Here is a 23242-nt window from a genome sequence, read left to right on the forward strand (position 1 = left end):
AAACCCTAAAACGCCACGAGAAGGCACAAACTTCACACCCAACCATCGAAGATTACGTACAAACCTAGTGTTTATCTTTTTGCCACATAAGCCAATCAAAGTCTTGCTTTCTTTTTGGGCCAGCATTACGTTATCTTGTTTCATTGCGTCAGCTTTAGTTTATTATATCTATTCACACCAACACATTACACTAAAACACCTGTTAATAATATTTGTTCTCAAGCATAAATCTATTTAGTTGAACCAAGAAAATAAAAACTACAAAAAATATTATTTTAATAGAGAAAAACATCTAATTGACTCAATAAATAAAAAACCACAATTTATTTAAAATGATTCTAAATTAAACACTAAACTAATAACACAATATTAAAAACTTAATTAAAAAGATTCTAAAAATAGCGATTGACAATGATTCATCAACACACACATAGAAGCACTGGCATCTCCAAGACGTCCCCGCTGGTAGAGATTTTCACACTTTTGAAATCAACCTTTCTTCCTATATAAAGAAGATCACCTCGTCATCTGTGGAATTACTAAGCGCCATAAAAGCTGACTTAACTGAATAGTGACCACTTGGGTCGTGCTTCCAACACCAAAATGATGGAACAAAATTGGTTCTAAAGCCCCAAGTAAAATCTATAAGTTTTGATGATAATAATAAGTATTAAAATACGCAATTGGTAGTACTAACATTTAATTCAAGTGTGCAGGATCTTATAAACAAATTCTGATATTCCTAAGTTCTTAAGAAAAGAAACAAGCTCTGAAAGGGATTCAGAAGAAAAGATGAACAAAAGGCTCTTGTCCATTCAGAAGACTCTGAAGCAAGCAACTATCATAGGAAATAACGCGTCAGAAGCATCTCACCATCAGCGGCAAGAAGTCATCAGAAGCTGATCAACGCATATTGAGTTGATAAGTAATTTCATGCCAGAAGTTTCAGCGAACGTTGAGATTAAGCTAAAAGGATCTTTCCTTGTTTTGGCATAAGGAATCAAAAAGGATAATCAAACTTATTAACCTCATTCTAAGTTTGGAGGAGCGTGGAGTCAAACTGTGAAAGTTTCTCTGTTTGGTACATACAGTTTCTCAAGAAACAAAGTAGTGGAAACTCATTATCACTTTGGTATGACATGTTGCTTTCACTGCGCAGTCAAAATCAGCTGGATACAACGTCTTTGCACAACGATCATCTACACATGGAGCGTACTACTTGACTATATAAACAACACTCCATTGTGAAGTCAACTAACGAATACGTTCTTTATCCTTTGCACACTCACTTCGATATTACAAGCACTCAAGTTCTGAACCTTTGAATTTCATTCATATAAAAATTACTTTGAAGTCTATTTCAACTCATTGTATTTTAGCTCTAAGGTTTCATTTGTGCTGTGTATTATCACAACAATCTTTATTTACATCTAAGATTTAGAAGTCTTTTGCTAAGTGCTTGAGCATTGTGTAGAAGTCTCTTGCTGTGTGCTTGAGCATTTGTAATCTTGTGTGATTATAGTGGAAATCCCTTGGAATTGCAAGGGGACTGAACTACTATCAGTTTGTGAGAGGAACCAGTATAACTTCCTTGTGTTCATCTTCTCTCCCTTGATCTCTTTACCTTTGATACCGTTGCTTTCAAGAACCAAGCTTAAACTTGAAAAAGTTTTAGTTTGTATTAAAACACAATTCAACCCTCCTTCATGTGTTTTCACACCTTTACAAAAATCATCTCTTGTAGAGATTGTTGAGCGGTCCAAAGCTATTGACCTTCGACCCAACTATCATCTCCCTCACTGTACTATAGTACTCTGGGCTAAAATTTGAAAGAGCCTTTGGAACTAAGTCCTCAGTGGGGTTCCCCTAGCCAAGGATCGAACCAGAAGAAATTCGTGCAACCATTACCAACCTTTTTAGTTACCCCATCTGAAAACCAATCTGAGATAGCATCCTCAGGATCACCTAGTAAAAACACGTTCCTCTAGCAACAAGAGACCCCTTGAGATCCTCAAGCCTCCCTCCAAGACGAGGGGAGGGAAATAAAGATCCATATGACACCAAAATTATACTCCCTCCTTTCCTTTTTACTTGTCGTTTTAGAAAAAAATATTTGTTTCAAATTACTTGTCGTTTTGATAACTTAAAGTTGTATTTTGTTTATTATACCCTCATGTAAATTCGAAATATTTAGGAGCAGTTGTTGAAACCGTAAAATATTTAATATATATATTTGGAAACCTAAAGTTTTTTTTTTTAATTTTTTTTGGTACATAACATTTTAATTTATTTTGTCAAAAAAAATATTAATTTTTTTTGGTACATAATATATTAAATTTATTAGAAAGAGAAAGTGTGTGCTAAAAAAAATTATTGGTAAATTAAAATAAGGGTATAATAGAAAGATAAGATGCAAAAATTCACTTTCTTAATAATTTGTTTTTTTTTCCTTTATAAAACGACAAGTAAAAAGAAACGGAGGAAGTATCTTTCTAGAGACCCACTCATCCAGAAATTAGTTTTCATCTCCATTTATCAAGCAACACTAGATTCACGGCTCGAAGATCTCTCACATCAACCCTCCATCGCTCTATGACTTACACACTTTGAGACATCTAAACCAAGCAATCTTTCTAACACCCTTTATAGCAATCTTTCTAGCACCCTTAGAGAGATTTTTTTTTTTGAACAAGCCAAAATGAGATATGCATATATAGAAAAAAGTAATCTCATCAGCACAAGGCGTGCCAAAAGACTATAAAGTTACAAGAGAGTTCAAAATACAAATAACAAAACCATAAAGAAAACTATACTTTCCAAACAAAGCAAATGACTAGACCATCACATATGACAATTCAAAGCTAAAGTACTACTCGTCACTTTTAACCACCTATAAGAGAAAGACTTGATATTGTCCAACATCTGATGTACTGAAGTAGTCGAGCCTGTAAACAATCTATGGTTTCGTTAAGACCGCACAATTCACACGCAAGCAAGCCATATGAGCTGCATGAAAGAGCGTCGTGCACGAGATTACGAGAACCCCATACTGAACTAGTAAACTGAACAAAATGACCCTTAGAGAGATATTAAAATTGAAAGAGATATGAATTTTAGTTTTGGATACAAAAATATATATATATATATATATATATATATATATATATATATATATATATATATATATATATATATATATATTTATTTTTTTTTTTTCACCACCAGTATTCAGTCCACTAAATCGCCTAATCTGGTTCGGATGTTAGTTCTGAGATCACGTGGTTTCAACCCCTCCCGATCATAGTTGTGGGGGATCGAAGTGTACTCCTCCCTACTAAGCCTAACGATAATCGGCACTGTACCAATTAAAGATTGATAACATATGAATTTCTTTGATGACGGTTAAATTTGCCAAGAAAGGAAAGGAAACTATTTTATACATAATGATACATTAATTTTCACGAATGAAGACATGCCTATATTACCGCCACTACACAAGACCATACTAAGATTTCCTAACACGGAATTATATACTTTATGTGACCATCACTATTTTTTCACATTCCTAACTCCTAAGTCTTTCAAATCACCACGTTTTTTAAATTCTCCGTTAATCTCTCCTTAGATATAACGCCGTTACTCAATCACATTCATTTTTCCTTAATCAACCATCACTATAAATATGACCCTTTTTTTTTGTAGTTTGTCACAAATGAAAACTGAACAAAATCTTGGTCACACTCTAACAATGATGTCATGTCCAAAACTCAAAATCCCCCATGTAATTTTTAATCTCTTTCTTGTTTTTTTTTTAATGTAATTGAACATTATCTTCCTTGAATTTTGTTTTTAAAAAATCAGTATATGGTCCAAAGACCAACTGATCTGAAAGACATCAATTCAAGGTTGTCCGATTGAAGTCGGAGCTTTTGTTTTCTTGATTGTTATGTCGGTGTTACTATTTTGTTTGTGTAGTCCAAGGAAACTTGGCCTTGATTATGTTTTTTTTAATATTTTTTTAATTAGAAGATTCACATATTTTTTATTTTTAGGTTTTTGGGGTTCTTTTCCTAGTTGTGTTATTAGGATCAACAGGAGTGAAAGTAGCAGAAAGCAGAGTTACTAGGGGAAATGATCAGCATGAGTACCCTGCTATTAATTGCAGAAAGCACATTGCATATTTGACAGATTTTGGTGCTGTTGGTGATGGAAAAACTTCAAATACTAAAGCATTTGAATCTGCAATTAGAAATCTTAGCCAATATGCTAATGATGGTGGAGCTTTACTTGTGGTGCCACCAGGAAAATGGCTAACTGGTAGCTTTAATCTTACAAGTCATTTCACTCTTTTCCTCCAAAATAATGCTGTCATTCTTGGATCTCAGGTACCTATTTACCTCAATTTTTTTGTGCCGTAAAATTATTGTAATATAGGTTTGATCGAAATAGATACGATTAATATACTATGCTTTCATTGGTTGGCCGTTTGATGAAGATCATCAGATGGTCTAGAAACACAGATTTTTAATTATTTAATTTTAATCTTCAAAAATACCGTCCATATAATCTTGATCAAACAGCTACCGATATGTTGATCCCATGGATACACATGTTCAATCATGCATTTACAAAGTCATTACATTGTTGTCTATTTCATCAAAGATCTCTTGGTCTAAAAGAGATGCATATATAATTTTCTTGCGAAACACTTGGTTTGAAAACTTGACTATTTGATACTGATTCAACAACCACCTATATGTTGAACCTAGGTGTAGGTGACCAAACATAACAATAACGACATTATCAGACATTATCAGTTGAATTAGATCTTATGACATTAATCCTAGCTATGTATGCCCCCTATTTTGGAAAACATAACTTAAAAGATAAATAGCACAGTAAAAATATTAGAAAATATGCTTTATCACTAAAATCTCACCTAACTAACTTTTTTGTCATGTTAGTTATACACATTTGACATAAATGGATAGTTTGATATTTCTTCTAAAAGGTGTGTTATTCAAACACAAATTTTGAGACACAAAATTAACATAACTCTCTTTCCCCTCACAAGTACGCAAAACGTATATTTGTTGTATTTTTATCAAATAAATGTGTTTACATAACATTTTCCTTCTTCTAAATACACACACTCTCTGATCACCGGTCTTTAGCATAATACAATTATGAATACCTAACTAATATTTTTAGTTTCCAATGTTAGTTCAACAAAATTTGACATCAATATATAGTTTGACTCAACGATCATTGGTCAAAATTGACAGGATGAGTCAGATTGGCCCTCACTTCCTGTCTTACCATCATATGGGAAAGGAAGGGATGCACCTGATGGAAGATTTAGTAGTCTCATTTTCGGAACTAATCTCACAGATGTTGTTATCACTGGTAAAATTACCAGACTTATTATTAAAATTTAGTAAGATGATGTCTCATTGAAAAATTGAAAATATTTTTAATGTCACATTTTTTAATTTGTTAATTAGGTTTCAATGGGACAATTGATGGTCAAGGATCTTATTGGTGGGACAAATTTCACAAAGATAAATTGAATCTCACTAGGCCATATTTGATTGAGATTATGTTCTCTAACCAAATCCAAATTTCAAATCTCACATTGATTAACTCTCCATCTTGGTTTGTCCATCCAATTTATAGCAGGTTTGATAAGAATTTTCATTTTCATGCATTCATGATTAATATTAAAACTTGAGATTTCTGTTATACTAATGATATTCTACCATTACTGCAGTGACATTATCATTCAAGGATTGAACATTGTTGCACCAATTGATTCTCCCAACACAGATGGAATAAATCCAGGTAACAAATATTATACCTATGAGACTATCATGATATTAACACTGACACGTTGACCTCGATAATAATATGAGAGAAATAGAATATTTGCATGCAACTACATGTGTCTGTGCCACATAGATTATACCTCAATGCTAATTAGATTCATGTGGTCAATGAGCTTTAACTAAAGATGAACTACTCGGGAGTTCCCGAGTTCGAATTCTACCTGAAGTTCCTGAACCAATTTTTGACCTGATTTTACTTACCTCCCTGGATTATGTCGAGGAACCTACCCCGCAAACCAGCAGGTTAAGACCAATTGTAACTGCTCTGATGATTTTTTCCATTTGTGCAGATTCTTGTACCAATGTAAGGATTGAAGATTGTCAAGTAACATCTGGTGATGATTGTGTAGCAATAAAAAGTGGTTGGGATGATTATGGAATAAAATTCGGAATGCCAAGTCAACAAATAGTAATTAGAAGACTTAAATGTATATCCCCTGATAGTGCTATGATTGCATTAGGAAGTGAAATGTCAGGTGGAATCAAAGATATTAGAGTTGAAGATCTCACAGCCATCAATACACAATCAGCAGTTAGAATCAAAACTGCCGTCGGTCGTGGAGCATATGTGAAAGATATATTTGTTAGAGGTTTGAAATTGCACACAATGAAATATGTGTTTTGGATGACAGGTTCATATGGATCACACCCTGATCCTAACTTTGATCCAAAAGCACTTCCTAATATTACTGGAATAAATTATAGTAATGTTAATGCAGAAAATGTTACATATTCTGCAAGACTTGATGGAATTTCTAATGACCCTTTTACTGATATTTGTATTTCCGATGTGACAATTCATACTGTTGGGAAAAAGTTGCAATGGAATTGCACTGATATTCAAGGAGTTACTAGCAATGTGGTACCTAAGCCTTGTGATTTGCTGCCAGAAAAAGAAGAGAAATTTAGTTGCCCTTTTCCTGATGACAAATTGCCTATTGAGAGTGTTGAGTTGAAGACTTGTTCTTTTAGAAGTGTTTCATATTTCTGATTAAGAATAGTAGTTGAATTTTGAATGTAATATACATAATGGCTTTATTGTCATGTATCAAAACTATTAGAAAATAAGTTATCATAATAATTATACACTAAAGCTGTGCTTTTATTAGAACAAAAATGTTGTTTAAGGTTGCATTAGCATTTGATCTACACCATAATGAATATTATGTGGTATTAAGTCATGTTTATGTTAAGTAGATTAAGAACAGTTGGATGAGACGGTGAGGGTCAGCTCTGATAAGTAATGTCAAACATTTTGAGGTATTAGTATATCCAGATGCGCGCCCAACATTGTCCTACCTGGCTCGATGAATCAGTCTTCGCAATTTTTGCGTGCAAACATACCTGATTAACACAAAATAAAATAGTAGGCAGTATTGATTTAGTTTCTTTAATGTAAGGGATGCAATTTAGGAGTAATGAAATTTGAATTTAATGTAAACAATGCTTTAAAATGCCACATAACCAATTTTTAATCAAAAAAGTCAATGGGGGCTAGCAAATGCAAAAGGGGGTAAACTTGGGGGGCCAAAATCGAGCAATTGAAACTTGGAGGGCTAAAATCAAGCAATTGTGAAACTTAGAGGGTTAAAATCAAGCAATTGAAATGTGGGGGACCAAAATCAAGCAATTGTGAAACTTGGGGGGCCAAAACTGCATTTAAGCCTTCTATAAATTTGAATTTGAGTTGTTGTATACCTAAAATGCGTCACAGTGTAGGCCTGTTTTAACTGTGATGTAACAAGGGCTTCCTAATATTTCTATACAGGCATACCTAACATTTTTCATGTCACAACAGCATATAACTCAATAAATTATTCTTATGGATCAAAATCATTAATAACTCATGCTGTTTTTTTTTTACGAACAATAACTTATATTATTTCATTATTCAATAAGGGAGCGATACAAATAGGTAATGTCTTAAAATGACAGCGACGAGCCAAGAACTGGCCGTCCTAGCAAGTGTGTGGGCAACTATGTTCGCTTGCCACTTGATAAACTTAACCTTAAAGTTTGGATTACACAACAGGATATTATTATTATGGCAAATAAGAAAACTAAATTCTGAACTACCACTGCATAAATGATTAACTGCATCCACCACGCTTTTGGAATCCGTTTCAAAAATAACCTTCGATATGCCTCCGCACGACTTGATGAAATCTCTGATGACCCTTTTACTTTGCAGATGCGCGTCCATTGTTGTCCTACCTGGCTCAAGGAATTAGTCTTTGCATTTTGGATATACAACCCTTTTCCGCTTCATCACTCGTTTAACTTACTAAAAACTTTTTTCCCTTTGTCTCGTGACTGAATCTGTGATGTTCTATTTATGCGATCATAACTAACCGTCTCTTGTGTTCTGATTTAGCATCCAAAACTCACCCTTATGCCCTGTTTTTGCAACCACAACACATCCTTTTTTGTGCTCTGATTTTACCTCCATTTTGTGCTTTGTTTCTTCTGAACAAAAGCCCTTGCTCCTGAATTTTTTTTGTTGTTGAGTACGTTCTTTATTATTTGTATTTCTTTATGACAAAAGCAAATTCATACCATTTCATCATATAAGAGATTGCGATTAGAGCAAAAAATGGCCGCCGGTGCGAGCATACCAGCAACCATGTTCGCTTGTCACTTTATATATACTTCACCTCAAAATTTAGAGCTAAGATACATTTTATATTAGAGATATTAGAGCTAAATTCGGAAACTCCGGTATTCCTACTGTGAAATGCATCTGCTATAATTTTTGAATTGGTTTCAAATGTAACATTTGTGAAACCTGTTTGCATCATTTCCTTCATAGCCTCCTGTAGTGCCATGGCTTCTCCCTCACTTAAAGAATATAAACCTCATCTCATTAGAATGTGTCATTCTGGGGCTGTTATTGGTTATTTAAGCAAATCTAGCTTAAGTTGTTTTATTGATGATTTACTAAATTATGAGTTATTGGTTAGAATTTTTGAAACTGATCTTTGAATGATTCATTGCATTATCAAAATGATACCAGCTTAGTTGCTACAAGAGGTGAAAACTATTTATATCCTAACTACCTTTAACTCTTTTCGTGTCAGCAAGAGTGAAACAAACTCTACCTTCCTTATTCATGTATTTATACTTAGTTGTACATATACTCATAGTTTTAAATTGCCGTGTTTAACCAGAGTCTTAGTTTATTCAATAACCACACAAACTATATAAAATGACACGGCCATTGCACTGTTTAACCAGAGTCTTAGTTTATTCAATAAATACTGATTTGAAGGTGCTTGAAATACACCAGTTGAGATTCATAAAATTAAGATCTTTCGATATATTTGACACCAGTTAGGATTTAAGATTCATAATTGTGAAGAGTACATATAGATTGTTTAAAAGGAGATACTAAAAGTTGTGCCGTCACATATTTTACTGGATCAAATTTGTTGAATTTTTTTATAGGAACTAAAATCGAAACTTGAAATATTTATATGACCCAAAAACTTATTTAACTCATATAATAATATTTAACACAATTGTTAGATAAAATACAACCTCAAACAAAAATTGTTTAAATTAATATTTTCATTCAAAAATGTGATTTTATACAAATAAATACAATACCAATGGACTACATATGTTCATTGTTTGTATATAAAAATAACGCGAGATACAATATTATGAACATAACTACGAAAACCCAATTAAAATATGTTAAGACTACATGTGAATTGCTTAAAAATAAAAACTAAAAAAACCGACTTCTTCACATATTTTATGCACAGATTGTGTGTAAATTATGCCACTATATTCATTGAACCAAAAAAATAAAATAAAGAATTATAACTTATTTGGTATTTGAAAACAAAGAAAGACACTTATTAATTTTTTTTCTTAATTTTAGAATCAAAATAGATAGAAGGAAATATAATATTTTGAGCCATGCACTTTTGTTATCTATGGTTGGATATTATATTCGATTCTAAATTAACTTTTTTTTAGTTAGTAACTGGAATGTTTGGATTTCGAATCTCATCTTCTCCATATAAAATGCGACGTAGCTATCAACTAAGCATATTTCACAGAGATTTCTTGTTGTTTCGCCACCAGTAATCGACTCACTGGACCGTCTAATCTGTTTTGGAGGTCAGTTCTGACATTAAGTGATTTCAGCTTCCTTCCGAGCGTAATTGCAGAGAATCGAACCGTGGTTCTCACTAACTATAAGTCTAACACCAATCACAACCGTACAAACTAATAGTTGATAGCTCACGGGCATATTTTAAATTAAATCCTTATCTCATGTTTAAGGAATTGGTTATACGTTAATTATGTCATACCATAATAATATTATTTCTTCTTTTACTTCTTAATTAATAAAACTAAAAATGCCATACCATAAACTAATTTATTTCTTCTTTTAGTTCTTAATTAATAAAACTAAAAATGTTATACCTATACTAATTACTTATTTTACTTCTAAACCATAGTTCTTGCCTTTAGGATAAGGCCTAGTCTTCCCTTATACATGAAGTCTAAATGTTCTTGGCTTAATGGTAAAAAAAGGATTACTTTTTAGTAAAAAAAAAAAGGATTACTTTATTGTGTTTAACTTTTATGCACTTACAGTAGTATAATAATTTATAAAAAAAGATTGTTTAAAATGATTTTATATAAATGTCTAATCAAATTTCATTTCATTATTTAGATACACATGATATTTTTTCTTAAAATATCTATAGAACTATTTAAGAATTAAATTTCTTTATAATAGTGTAAAAGTTTTTTACACATGCATATCCAATTAAATCACTTATTAAATACATATTTATATATTATTTCTAAAAATTTCGCTACAAATATCTATTTATATATTCTAATTAAACACATGAGTAAAAAAATTCACACAACGTCCCCGTGAGCTTAACTCAGTTGGTAGGATATCGCACTATATGTGCAGAGCCCGGGTTCGAACTCGAGACACTCCACTAATTCACTTTTAAGGTGAATTTTCTAACCACTAGGCTATTTGACAGAAAATAAAATTCACACAACCAAATGCATATAAACAAATTTCAATATAATTTTGGGGAAATTATAATTCACTAATGATAATGTAAGTGAATTATAATTTTCTTAAAAATTGTTATTTCTTACCCAACTTTTTTTTCTTAAGACGAAGAGCATCTATACATCAGGAAATAAAGCAGGCTTTGCCCTCGCTCTGTATAATAAAAGGAGTATAAAATAAAATAAGAAAAGGGAGGGACATAAACCTAATTCAACGAGTCTACACAAAAGCGCTTAGGACATTTATATATATATATATATATATATATATATATATATATATATATATAGTAGAATGTAATTCGGCCTCTCCATCCATTTCATACAAACTATCTATTCTCTTTAAAACACCTTACGTGCATACAGTACCATACCAATATGTTCAAAATCCTCCTCACCCTTCTTCTCATTTCATCCGCTCTATTTGACTCAGCTGCACCTGAAGGAGAGGCGCCAGCGCCAGCATCCCCGAATCTTAATCCTTTTTTTCGATTTTTCAACAACCGGTGGGTGGTTACAGCTCTATGTGTATTTGATAGTGTGAGTCTCACATTTGGGACACTATTAATCATTTGGTGGTTAGTCGGATACTGGAAGAGAGCTAGGGGAAACGCCAGAGTAGCTTCAGAGGAGGTGGAGGAGGCAGAGGTTTGATCCGCAACCACGTACTTTGATAATTTGAGGGTATATATCCAATCACAATGCATGCGAATAAGCCACATAAATAAACTTTCATGGAAAATAAAAGTTAATTAAATGTTAATCGTTGCTAGCATATGTGAATCTATTTATGTGACTTGTTCTAATTAATTGTTGAATAAATACTTTCAAATCATCATGGAGTAGTGTTGACATCACCTCAGTATTCAGTAATATTATTTTTTTCTACCTATGTATTGGATCGATCCTACAATTATATATCATCGGGAAATTAACTGGGCAAACTTAATTATTATGGTTGTTGCTTCATTTTTATTGATCAATTGTTTATTTAATTTCAGCATTATACAATTGATTATTGTTTCTCTCCTATGTTTCTTTGCTTTTTTTTTTTGTTATTCTTTTCTTTGCTTTTTTTATTAGTAATTATTTTACTTATTGAAAATGCATACATATAAATAATAAATATGTCCTTAAAAGTTTTTTCTTTTTATTGGAATATATCTTATAATGTATATTTAGTAAAGGAAAATATTAATAAAATAAAATTTTTGGCTTTTTTCCTTTTTTGACAACTCACTAAATTAGGGATAATAGTAGTCTTTTATACTAAATTCTAATAAAATAATATTATTATAAGATTTTTCCTAAAAACACCCTAAAATTTTTTAATTGCACCCAAATCAATTTAAAATTTAATTATAATACCAAAAATGTCCTTAATTCTATATTAACTCTTCAAAGGTTTCAACTCTGCAACTGCAAAGGTGTATGTAAACTGAATTTACCCAATGACACGCAAATTGTGTTCACATACAGTATGGAAAATCAATACCTACATACGTAAGTGAATGAAGTAAACTAAATTCATGTATTGAATCGTTGTGAAATTGTTTCCACCGCTTGAATTGCGCTTACCGAAAATGAATTGTTTTACAAAATGCTACAAAAACAGAGAATGAGATACCATAGATTCTTTGAATGCATAATTTCACGTGAATACATTAAAATTTTTCTAAATTTTCATATATTTTTATTTATTTATTTATTTATTTATTTAAAGTGACCGAATATTTCATTCATACAACAAACATAAGTTGTTTGGGAAAAACGACTTTCAAACTTTTAATGATATTGAAATATCCGAGGAGTGTTGTATTTGATCCTCTTTTTTACTTGCACATAAAGTCGGTTGATTTGATCCTCTTTTACTTGCACAATGAAATAGTATGCCACAATGAATTGAGTGTTGTTTGAATTTTACAATTTTTTTCTCAATGAAGACCTTGTGATTCGTTTCCAAAGAAGCAGAATTTGTACGGTTAGAGGTTAGTGCATGTAATAGTGCATGTTGTGCTTTCAATTATCTTAATATATTCAGTTAGTTTGTTTAGGTGCAATTTTTTTAAACTTGAATAGCATAACCGTACAGTTTATGGAGTTTGGATTGCCTGCAGTTAAAAATGAACTGCAGGGTCCTGCTGTACACTGTTTTTTTATTTATTTTATAAATTATTTAAATTATAACAGGATAGTTTGCTCTACTGTGTGGGTCTGCAGTTGAACTCAACTGCAGGTGATCCTGATCCCAGTTTATGGTATGCTGTTACTATTGGGTTGATCTAGTTTGATAACCGACCAAGTAAGTGAGGGTAAAATATGTATAAAAAAAATCCAACCCAAAGTCATGAATCCTCATTATATATAGATATAGATATATAGGTAAAGATAATTATCATACACGGAACAATAATATTGCATTAACCAGGATTTTTTCACAGAGTTAATTTTGCACTATAGAACATATTCAACCAATTTTAATTTACTTTACTAATATTTTTTTTTGTTTTATCTCAATAGATAAAATTTAGATTGAAATTAAATTATATAATGTAAAATTAGTCATTATTTAATTTACTCTAACAATATCGTCCTACAATAAAAGAAATTGCAGCACGGGTATTATATTAGTTTATAAAGAAAATACTAACCAATTGACAATTGGTCTCTGTAAAAATCAATTTTTATAGTTTATAATATCAATTTTTACCGGACTTTTTGATAAATGATATAATTTATAATGGACAAAATTTATATGCATTTTTTTAGATGCTGTTTTTCCTGTTCCTCTCACAAAAAGGTAGTTATTTATATATTTTAATTAAAAAAAGAAAAAGAAAAATGTTTTTAAATAAAAATAACTTACCACATATCTGGCACAATAAAAACTGTGTATATGGAACTGTACATAAGTTTGGTCCATTTATAATATCAACTCTTTACTCTTTACTCTAACCCATTCGTAGTCACGGGTATTATATTAGTTTATAAAGAAAATATTAATCAGTTGGCAATTGGTCTCTGAAAAAATATATTTTTATAGTTTATAATATCAACTTTTACCGGACTCTTTGATAAATGGTATAGAAAGGATGATTAATGTTTTTTGTTGGGATGGTGGAGATGATAATAAAGGAATTAATCTACTATTGTAATAAGCCACGAAGAGCAGGCCAATCATCACGAATTCCTTTTATTCTACCGCCGACGATATAGTCACTTCTCGGCCCGAATCCGGCAAAATTGATATGTGGAGAACTTACTTGTTTCGCAAAAATTTCCCGTGTCATAGTTTAGAAGTGCAGTCTCATTTCCTTAATATGTGAACATGCTTCTTCACGAAATTGATTGCTGCGTCTATTCCATTCATACACTGTTTCCTTGAGACAAGGAAACATGTCTGAAATTGGAATAGGACCTATATGTAATTTGAAGTTTGACGAATGTGTAGCGTATTTTATTTTGGCACATTGATTTCCAGAGAAGATGAATGCCTCATTGTCTTCGTCTTCAATGTCAAAGGCGCAATCTATTCGATCTTCGAATATTGTTTTCGAGAGCACCGGAAACCCGTCGGAAATATGAATTGGCCCATTCATAATATAGTTATTCTCCTCTTCTGGAGCATAATTCAAAACTACACATACTTTTCTTTCACAAACATGTAACATTTCTTATGCGTAGATAAACGGAAGGAAGGACCAATGATATAATTTGGCATTTTGTTTATTGAATGATTTTTTATTTAAAGGTAAAGGGATTTATATGAAATGTTTTTCTTTGATTTGGTGAAGGTGTTTATATAGATGTTACTGGTGATAATGTGAACAAAAAATAAATATTAAATTTATATCAAAACACGTTTTAACAACAACTTCTTTCTTCAAAGGGTATAATCAAAAATGGCAATATTAATTTTTTAAGGCCTGCATTTGGAAACAGACCTTTTTGAATATTAATTTGTCCCATAGGAGATTTCTCTATAATATATTTGGTCTCCTTAAACTAAACATATTGTAAAATCCAACTTGCTCAATATATAATAATTAAAGAATGACCAAGGAAATTACCCACAAGATAAAAGATCAAAACAAGCAGGGAAAGGGGAAGCAAGGCTACAGGGGAGTGATAATTGGTCTGATATGCGTTTGTTTGGGTGTTCGCAAGATTTAACATATCAAACACTTTATAAGAACATATTTATTCTATGATTTTTTTTTTAATGGCAAATAGATAAATATATAGCAACAAGTTAACCATCAAAATCACTCAAAGCAGTGACCAAAAAGAGGGGATTTGAAAAGTCAAATAAGAGCGGACACCCCTAGAGATATCACTTAATAGGAGCCAGAAACATCCGAGCACCGCATCCACACCTCGCTTTATTGACCAGCACAAGCGAGATTGAACCTCCCACTCGTAGAAAGAGCAGGCGCTATTAGGGTTTTTACCAAGAAACCATTTTCAAGATGAGAGTTTCACCCTATCCACAAGATTATCAATCATTAATGACCCACTTACAAATATAATAATATCATTCGGGAGGTCCAGATAAACCACACAACAATATGGCACATTAGAACCATACCTAATCGTACCCGACGCACCACATATCCATTTTAGAATAATGCTAGCAACACACTCTTTAACAAACACACTCCAACACACTCTCTTTTATTGATTGAAATTCACATGGGTCCCATAAAAAAATGTGGACTCATATAATTTTTATAGGACCCATATATAAATTTTAACCAATAGAAGAGAGTGTGTTAGAGTGTGTTTGTTAAAGAGTGTGTTGCTAGCACTCCTCTTTTTTACGGTCTCTTGATGAGCATGTTTGTATTTTTGAGGCACCCAGATAAATTTTGTGGTTAACTAAACATTAAGCTATTTTTTTTTTTAAAACATTAGCGTGCATAGGGATCACATGATAACTATGACATCGATCCCAACTATGTTGGCACCCCATAATCATCAACTAAACATTAAGCTATGATTAAGCATATTAAAATAAAAGTTCCATCTCGAAATACGTGTATTCAATATCTCAAAACTATAAAAAGTTGTCTTTTGAATATTAATTTTATTTTTTATTTTCTGTTTTGGTATGCTTAACAAATATCGCGGGACACTGTTTAGCGTGACTCTTTTATATATACAAAAGACAAAAAGTTGGTCATAAATATAAACAAAAGTAAATTTTTTTTAATGATATAAGCATAAGTTACCGATAGCAACTATATTTAAAGATATTCTTCCAAAAGTACCTTTAATTAATTGTTCTACCTTTTAACATTGTTGTATAAGCGAGAAACAAGAGAAATAACAACTTTCTTAATAAGCGAGAAACAAGAGAAATTTAAGTCATTTATCCAAATCTTGGAATTAGACAATCTACGCAATATCACAAACAAAAATATTTAATGTCACTTAAAATAAGAGAGAAATATTATATCAAAGACATAAAATATGGGGCGTGTTTGTTTCAACTTTAGAAAAATGGATTTTTTTCTTTGTATTTTTGAAAATAAATTTTTTAAAACCGTTTTTCAAAATATTACAAATTTTTTTATATTCTCTTTTTCTAAATTGAAACACTAATTTTGACATCATATAACATAAACACACATTATTGAAGATCAAAACATAGTCAAAATCACAATTTTTTCAAAAAGTTGTATTTCAAAAATAATTTTTTTATAAAAATCTATTTGAAATAGCTTCAAAATTAAATGATTTTTCGAAATTTTGATATCCAAATAAAATTTAAATAAAATATCAAATACCTAAAATAATATTTTAAGAATAACTATTCAAAACAAATTTTCATTTAAAGTTTTTATAAAAAAATATCTTGTAAAATTTTTTTACACCAAATTTTGTAACGCTATAAGAATCTATTTTAAAAAAATTTATATCAAACAGGTCCATGATGACACCATTATTTCATACTTTAGCAAATATCACACACAAAACAGGTACATTCTCAACAAGTCATAATTCAAACGGATCACTCAAAGTAGACGGCAAGACATAATTCCATCAACAATATAGTTACGGGTCTAAGACTAAGAGTTTCCAAGTAATGTAGAATTTTTACATGACCAGCATTCTATATAAGAAGTTGGTTGAATTGGTTTTTAATAATAAAATTGGTTCATGAGGAGAGTCTGCGAGGATCATCCCATAATAGACTAAGAGTATCCAAGTAATTTAGAATTTTTACTTGTACTTCATATACATCATCTCACTTATTCTTTCTTTCCAACTCAAATTCAATCTTCGCTTGAATTCTTCCACATCTCTGTAAAAAGAGAAAAAAAAAACTCGTTAATGCATATAAAAGAGATTAATAAAGAGTTCAACTATTAGGCGAAAAGATGTGTCAAAAAAAAAAAAAAATCAGACTCAACAGAAGAAAGGTTGCACCTCACAATTGTAGAAAGTGCATGGACTATTAGGGTTTTTACCAAGAAACCATTTTCAAGAAGAGAGTTTCGCCCTATCCACAATTTTCTAGACCAAAGACAGCCCACTGAAAAATATTACCACACAAGAGCATGCCACACTAAAGTCAAACTTAACCGCACCTGGCACCCCCCACCACTCCCAAGGAAGCTCTCAAATAACTGTTTAATTAATACCTATTGGGGGCACAACCTCACTCCCCAGCCACCTAGAGATATTGGAGTTTGGATTGCCTGCAGTTAAAAATCAACTGCAGGGTCCTGCTGTACATTGTTTTTTATTTATTTTATAAATTATTTAAATTATAACAGGACAGTTTGCTCTACTGTGTGGGCCTGCAGTTGAACTCAACTGCAGGTGATCCTGATCCGAGATATTGTATCAAACTTGGGAAATCCGATCAGAGGAAGTAAATGTGTGAACAATTTTTAGAGAGATGAATTTTGGAGTGAAGAAGAGAATAAGGGAAAAGGTAGAATTTTGGCCTGTTTTTGTTTTTTGGCTTGGTTTTAGGTTCTAGTACTTCTATGTACTTTTCCCCCGGTGCGGGTTGAGTACTTCTTGTACTTCTTCCTCTCGGTTTCCCTTTTATTATGTATATAAATATATCATTTCTTTGCTGCTTGAAAAAAAAGAAAAAAAGAATTGCATTCATCCACAAGGGGCAAAGATAGTTATATACAAGTTCTAAGCATAACTGCAGTAACTACCTAGGACTAAAACAAACTAACTACCTTGTAACTACTGACTTTAACTATCAAAACAGAAAAAATTAAAAACTGCTAATTTCGTTTAGCAAAGACAATTTCGCTTAGCTAAAAGACATAATCCAGCTTTCACTTAAGCCAGGACTCTATACTACAATCTGTTTAATCCACACAATTTCTATTACCATAAGCAAGATAAAACACTTTTAAAACATGGATTACATTCATCAGTAAAGAGGTGGTCAACTGAGTCCTCCTCCGTCCCACAAAACACACACAAAGACTCATTCGTCCCCACAACGACCCGACACATAATTAGGTTCTGACGAGTTGGGACCCTATCCTGCAGGAGCGACTATGAAAAAACAATCACTTTGGACGTAGTCCACCACTCCTAGACGCTAGCTAGATTTCTAATAACTTCACTTGGGAGAGTCTGGTCAGACCTAACTCTATCAACCAGAACCAAGTAAGCTGATTTTACCATGTAAGACTCACTTGGATCATACCTCCAACTCCATTCATCCTTTCTACTCGATAAATGAACCTCGCGGGAGTCAAGAAGTCTCGTCGAAGATCCTAGTCAAAATCATTGAGATTTCTACTTCACATAAACTACCACTCCCTCCCACTCACCCCAGAGACCCAGCTACTCATATGACCAACTCTATATCCAAACTCTGATCGGAAAATTTCTTAACCCTTATAATGAATATACATGTTAACCCTAGCTAGAGTGGGAAATTGATAATAATTCTTTTTCTATAATGGATCTAATATACTAATTCTTTTCCCCTAATATAATCTGTATGCAAAATAAAGACTAAAAAACATAGCCTAAAAAACAAATATATTTTGGATATTCATGCATTACCTAAAAATAGAACAATAAATACATGCTTATGGGACCAAAGCTAAATATTACTATGACCATACCAATTTTGTTAAAAAATTGACTATGGTATAGAGATAATAAAAAAACCATATAGAAATATAAAGAAAAGTAGTATCAAATAAACATATAATTATATTCACATGCGTCTGATCTATTTCGGGATCGCAGAATGGTATTATATTTTGCTAAAATTTTCCTAGTGTGGAGGAGGTAGTGAATTTTTCATGAGTGAAATAATTACCCATATTTGAATATATTCTTCGTTAGGGCTTGAAATTTTATTACGTGTATTTGTAGTTTTTGAGTGCGATTGCATGTTACAATACCGATTCGGATCCTCTGCTGCGTTATCCCTGCTGCAACCCATGCTGCAACGTCTCCACCGTTGGATTGAATTGACTTGTGTAATGTAATTGTATACAATGATATATACCGCCTGTCTGTCTGCCTCGCTTCATTGCTTCTTTCAAGTTTCAACCACACCTTTTTTTTCCCACTTTAGATTGTGTTTTTTTTTTTACATACTTTAGGCTGTGCTATGCTGAATATTTTTTATTTTTATACAAAATATTCTATAATTTTAAATTTTAACAAGTCAAACAAAAATTTGCTTAACAATAAAATATTTTTATTTTAGTTCCATAAGTCCTAACTCAACCGACAAAAATACCGAAATTGTTAGGCCGAACATCGTGACTCAGGTTCGAACCCGGAATCTCACAAATGTGAGTTTAATTTCATCTAAGACCAAAAAAAAATTATTTTATTTACGACGGAATCTAGTGGCTTAGATATTTTAGGCCAAATGTATTTAGAGGTATTTTAATTTTCGCATTTGTAACATATATGTCTTTAAATTTTTCAAATAACAAATATATGTCTTTAAGTTTCTAATTTGTTGCACAATTACCCTTCCGATTATCCGACATTTTATAAAAAGAATTGATTTTTTTAGTTAGAAAACTTAAATGACTTATTTATTACCTAAAAAATTTAAATGATCTAACTGTATACAAACACAAAACTTAAAGGACTTACAAATGCATTTGATCTATATTTTAATGACTCTACAATAGACACCACAGTTAGTGCATGTTTGAATTGACTTATTTTTAAACTTATGCGAAACAATTTATACAAATAAATAAGTTTTTATGTATTATTATAAATTTTTTATGGTAGTTTACGAGAAAACAACTTATAAATATACAATTTTTGTTAGTGAAAATGTACAAATTAACATAAAAATTTATTTATTTGTATAAGTTATATTTTCATAAGCTTAAAAATAAGTCAAATGCAAACAAACTGTTTGTCCAATCAACACTACCAATTTAGCAAGCTAAAAAAAAAAAAAAACTCCAACAATTTAACTAATGTAACAAAGGTAACAATGTTATTATTAAAATAAAATTAAAAAAAAAACAACTAATGTCTAATGTAACAATGTGTTTTTTACTTATTTGGAAAAAAAAACTAATGTAAACATCGTTGCTAATGTTAGAGAAAAAAAATACTTCCTTCTTTTATAAAAATAAAGAAAAGAAGAAAAAAGTAATTCAATAAATACTGTGACCCCGTTAATAAATGTGGGATTGAAACCTTTCTATATTTATTTGTAATCTGCTGTTTATTTGTAATCTAAAGGATTATCAATATTTTAATCGCATGGCTGATACATTGCAGCAGATGTGGCAGTAGATAGAATTGCAGCAGATGATCCACCATACCCCTTATACTTTAGTCATAAATTTTGGAATGAGAGCTATTATACTTATTAATTGTTCCACTATTTAATACAAGATATTATTTGTTAAAAAAAATAATAAAGAACTAATTAAAAGAAACATGTAACTAACCTGTCAATGATCTCCATTTTTAAAGGCTCTAAATCATCATCAGATTCATTTTCATTATGGTCTGAAGCATGAACAGTCATATACTCCTACACATATCAAAATATATTCAATAGTGAGAATTGAAATATTTAAAAATAAAATCTAACCTTATATCAAGACCCACAAATATATATATATATATATATATATATATATATATATATATATATATATATATATATATATATATATATAGTGTTCTAAAATAGATAAGTTGCCAAAATCTAACCTTATTATGATTTTCATCAATTGTATTTTTTGAACAAAGTTCATTTGTTTTTCCTTTCTTTTTCCTATTCTTCTTTTTCTTCTTAGTTGTTGTAGCTCCTTTTTTATCTGCCAAATTATATGTATCTATTAGGAAAGCCATGCAAAGAAGAAAAAGTTATAAAACTGGTTATATGAAAATAAAACTGGTTTTGTGACATAACCGGTTATTAAACCGGATTTGTGAAAACAAAATCGGTTATAACAATTGGTTTGCTTATCCGCTTATAACAATTGGTTATAAATCTGTTTTTTGGATAATCCAACATTATTCAATCCCAAGTGAAAGACTCAAATATTACCACTATATTCGCCATTAATAAATTCAACTAAATCATCAATAGCGCGATTATCTTCCGGTCTCTCCACATTCTGAAAAACAATAAATGTTTTAGTGTAATTTGTAAAACATTGTAACAAGAAATTTCGATGGAATTGTAAGTTTTGAACATGCCTTCAATCTCTCTTGTTGTTCTTGCTTCTTTCTTGCAAAAAATTTATCCATAAATTCGTAACGAGAACATTCTTTCATCATATATGGATTATAATTGTCCTGTCAAAGAACCAAATGTTAATAAAAGAAACATCATAGAAGTCTTTAAGCTTCAATGATTGAGATTTTAGGGGCAATGATTACACACCATAGGAAAAATTTTAGAAACTTGTTCAGATGATTGACCTTTAGTTTTCCGATCTAGTTCATCAAGTGTTAAGTCAACCAAACGAGTCAATCCCAAGCTAATGGCAGCAGTTCCAAGCTCACGTAATGTGTTTGTATCTTTGTAAATAAATCTGGCATCAAAAACTTGGCACTCCTACAATGGTATAAATCAATTGCCAATAGAAAAACTAAAACTATCAACAAAAATGATATGTTAGCATGGTTTCAAATTGCGCCCCACATCCGCAATTGCGACTACAATACAGATAATGCAGTAGCCTTTGCAACCACATTGCACAAAAATTATGGTGTTATCCTAAATCACATGTACGACTACATTGAAATTGCATCAGACGATTTCATCAATATGTTTGTTTAAATTATCTCATCAACCCGTTAAAATTTATGAACCACAAATACTAATTAGTATTTGCAAAACAAACTTAATCTCTGCTATAATGGATAATGGTGAAATGGCATAATGATTCCACTTAATATGGTTTATGTGAAATATTTAAAATCGTTTCACACCGCAATAGCCACAATGAAAATTGCAGCAATTGCTATGACTGCAGCGACATGTAAAATTTTGGCATACTCTATAATTTTTCTGGCTCCGCCACTGTATATATATGACTAGCAAATTAAAATGGATCATGTGAAAATTGGGAACGATTTCATACCTCTTGAGAACGTCCAGGTACATGGTAGAACCCACAATAATCTGTTATTAAATTCAATATTGAAGTAGAAAATGGAAGTGACACTGCAGTTTCTTCTGAAAACCCCTTGCCATGATCAATAACTTCCTGGTAAATCACAGGGCAACACATCGCAGCTACTGCTTCTACTTTTTTTGGAATACCATCCGTAGTTTGAAGCCACACATATGAATGTATCATCTAAAAATTATAAGAGCAAACAAAATTCAATAAACTTTAGATCAATAAAAAAAAATCAATAAACTAGTCATTCAAATAATCATTTACAGTTGATTTTATTTAAAGTAGTCAAAGATTATGTTTGAAAAATAAAGCTATAAGATAGTAATTGATAGGTGAAAAGTTAACTTTTCGGCTATCGGTAAATAAAATTAAAGTTTTTGATAAATTGAGTTATTATAAGTATAAAATAACATAAAAGTACATGATTATTTTATGTGAGTGAATAATGTTATTTATTAAAATAATAAGGTTAAAATTGTTAATGAAAAGTAAAAAGCTATAAGCTATATGAACTCAAACGATATTGGAAATAGCATTTGAAAAAAGCTATAAGTTAGTGAAAAACGTTTGTTACCATACACACCTTTAATTTTATGAAACAAACTTATAAACCAATATAATATAAACTATAAACTAGCATATTTCAGTTACTCAAACAATAAATTTCAATACTATGTAAAA

The 23242-nt window shown here is 31.1% G+C and overlaps 1 protein-coding gene across 1 annotated transcript; it reads left to right on the top strand.

Annotated features, from left to right (window-relative positions):
• Nucleotides 1–3684: 3684 nt before the first annotated feature.
• On the top strand, nt 3685–6978 carry LOC123911257 (probable polygalacturonase). The gene is made up of 6 exons (XM_045962636.1): nt 3685–3781; nt 4053–4385; nt 5286–5406; nt 5505–5679; nt 5771–5841; nt 6176–6978. Exons 1-6 carry the CDS (start codon nt 3713–3715, stop codon nt 6874–6876), a joined length of 1470 nt encoding a protein of 489 aa, XP_045818592.1. The 5' UTR covers nt 3685–3712; the 3' UTR covers nt 6877–6978.
• The last annotated feature ends 16264 nt before the right edge of the window (nt 6979–23242 follow it).

The sequence above is a fragment of the Trifolium pratense genome, linkage group LG2 (assembly GCF_020283565.1).
Source record: "Trifolium pratense cultivar HEN17-A07 linkage group LG2, ARS_RC_1.1, whole genome shotgun sequence".
NCBI classification, from domain to species: domain Eukaryota; kingdom Viridiplantae; phylum Streptophyta; class Magnoliopsida; order Fabales; family Fabaceae; genus Trifolium; species Trifolium pratense.

What these genes read in the sequence shown, in the direction of transcription:
- LOC123911257 (XM_045962636.1), top strand. Translation starts at nt 3,713, where the DNA reads ATGAAAACTGAACAAAATCTTGGTCACACTCTAACAATGATGTCATGT. An exon ending in CAAAACTCAAAATCCCCCAT is followed by an intron (nt 3,782 to 4,052) that starts GTAATTTTTAAT and finishes TTTTATTTTTAG; the next exon opens with GTTTTTGGGGTTCTTTTCCT. An exon ending in CACAGATGTTGTTATCACTG is followed by an intron (nt 5,407 to 5,504) that starts GTAAAATTACCA and finishes TTTGTTAATTAG; the next exon opens with GTTTCAATGGGACAATTGAT.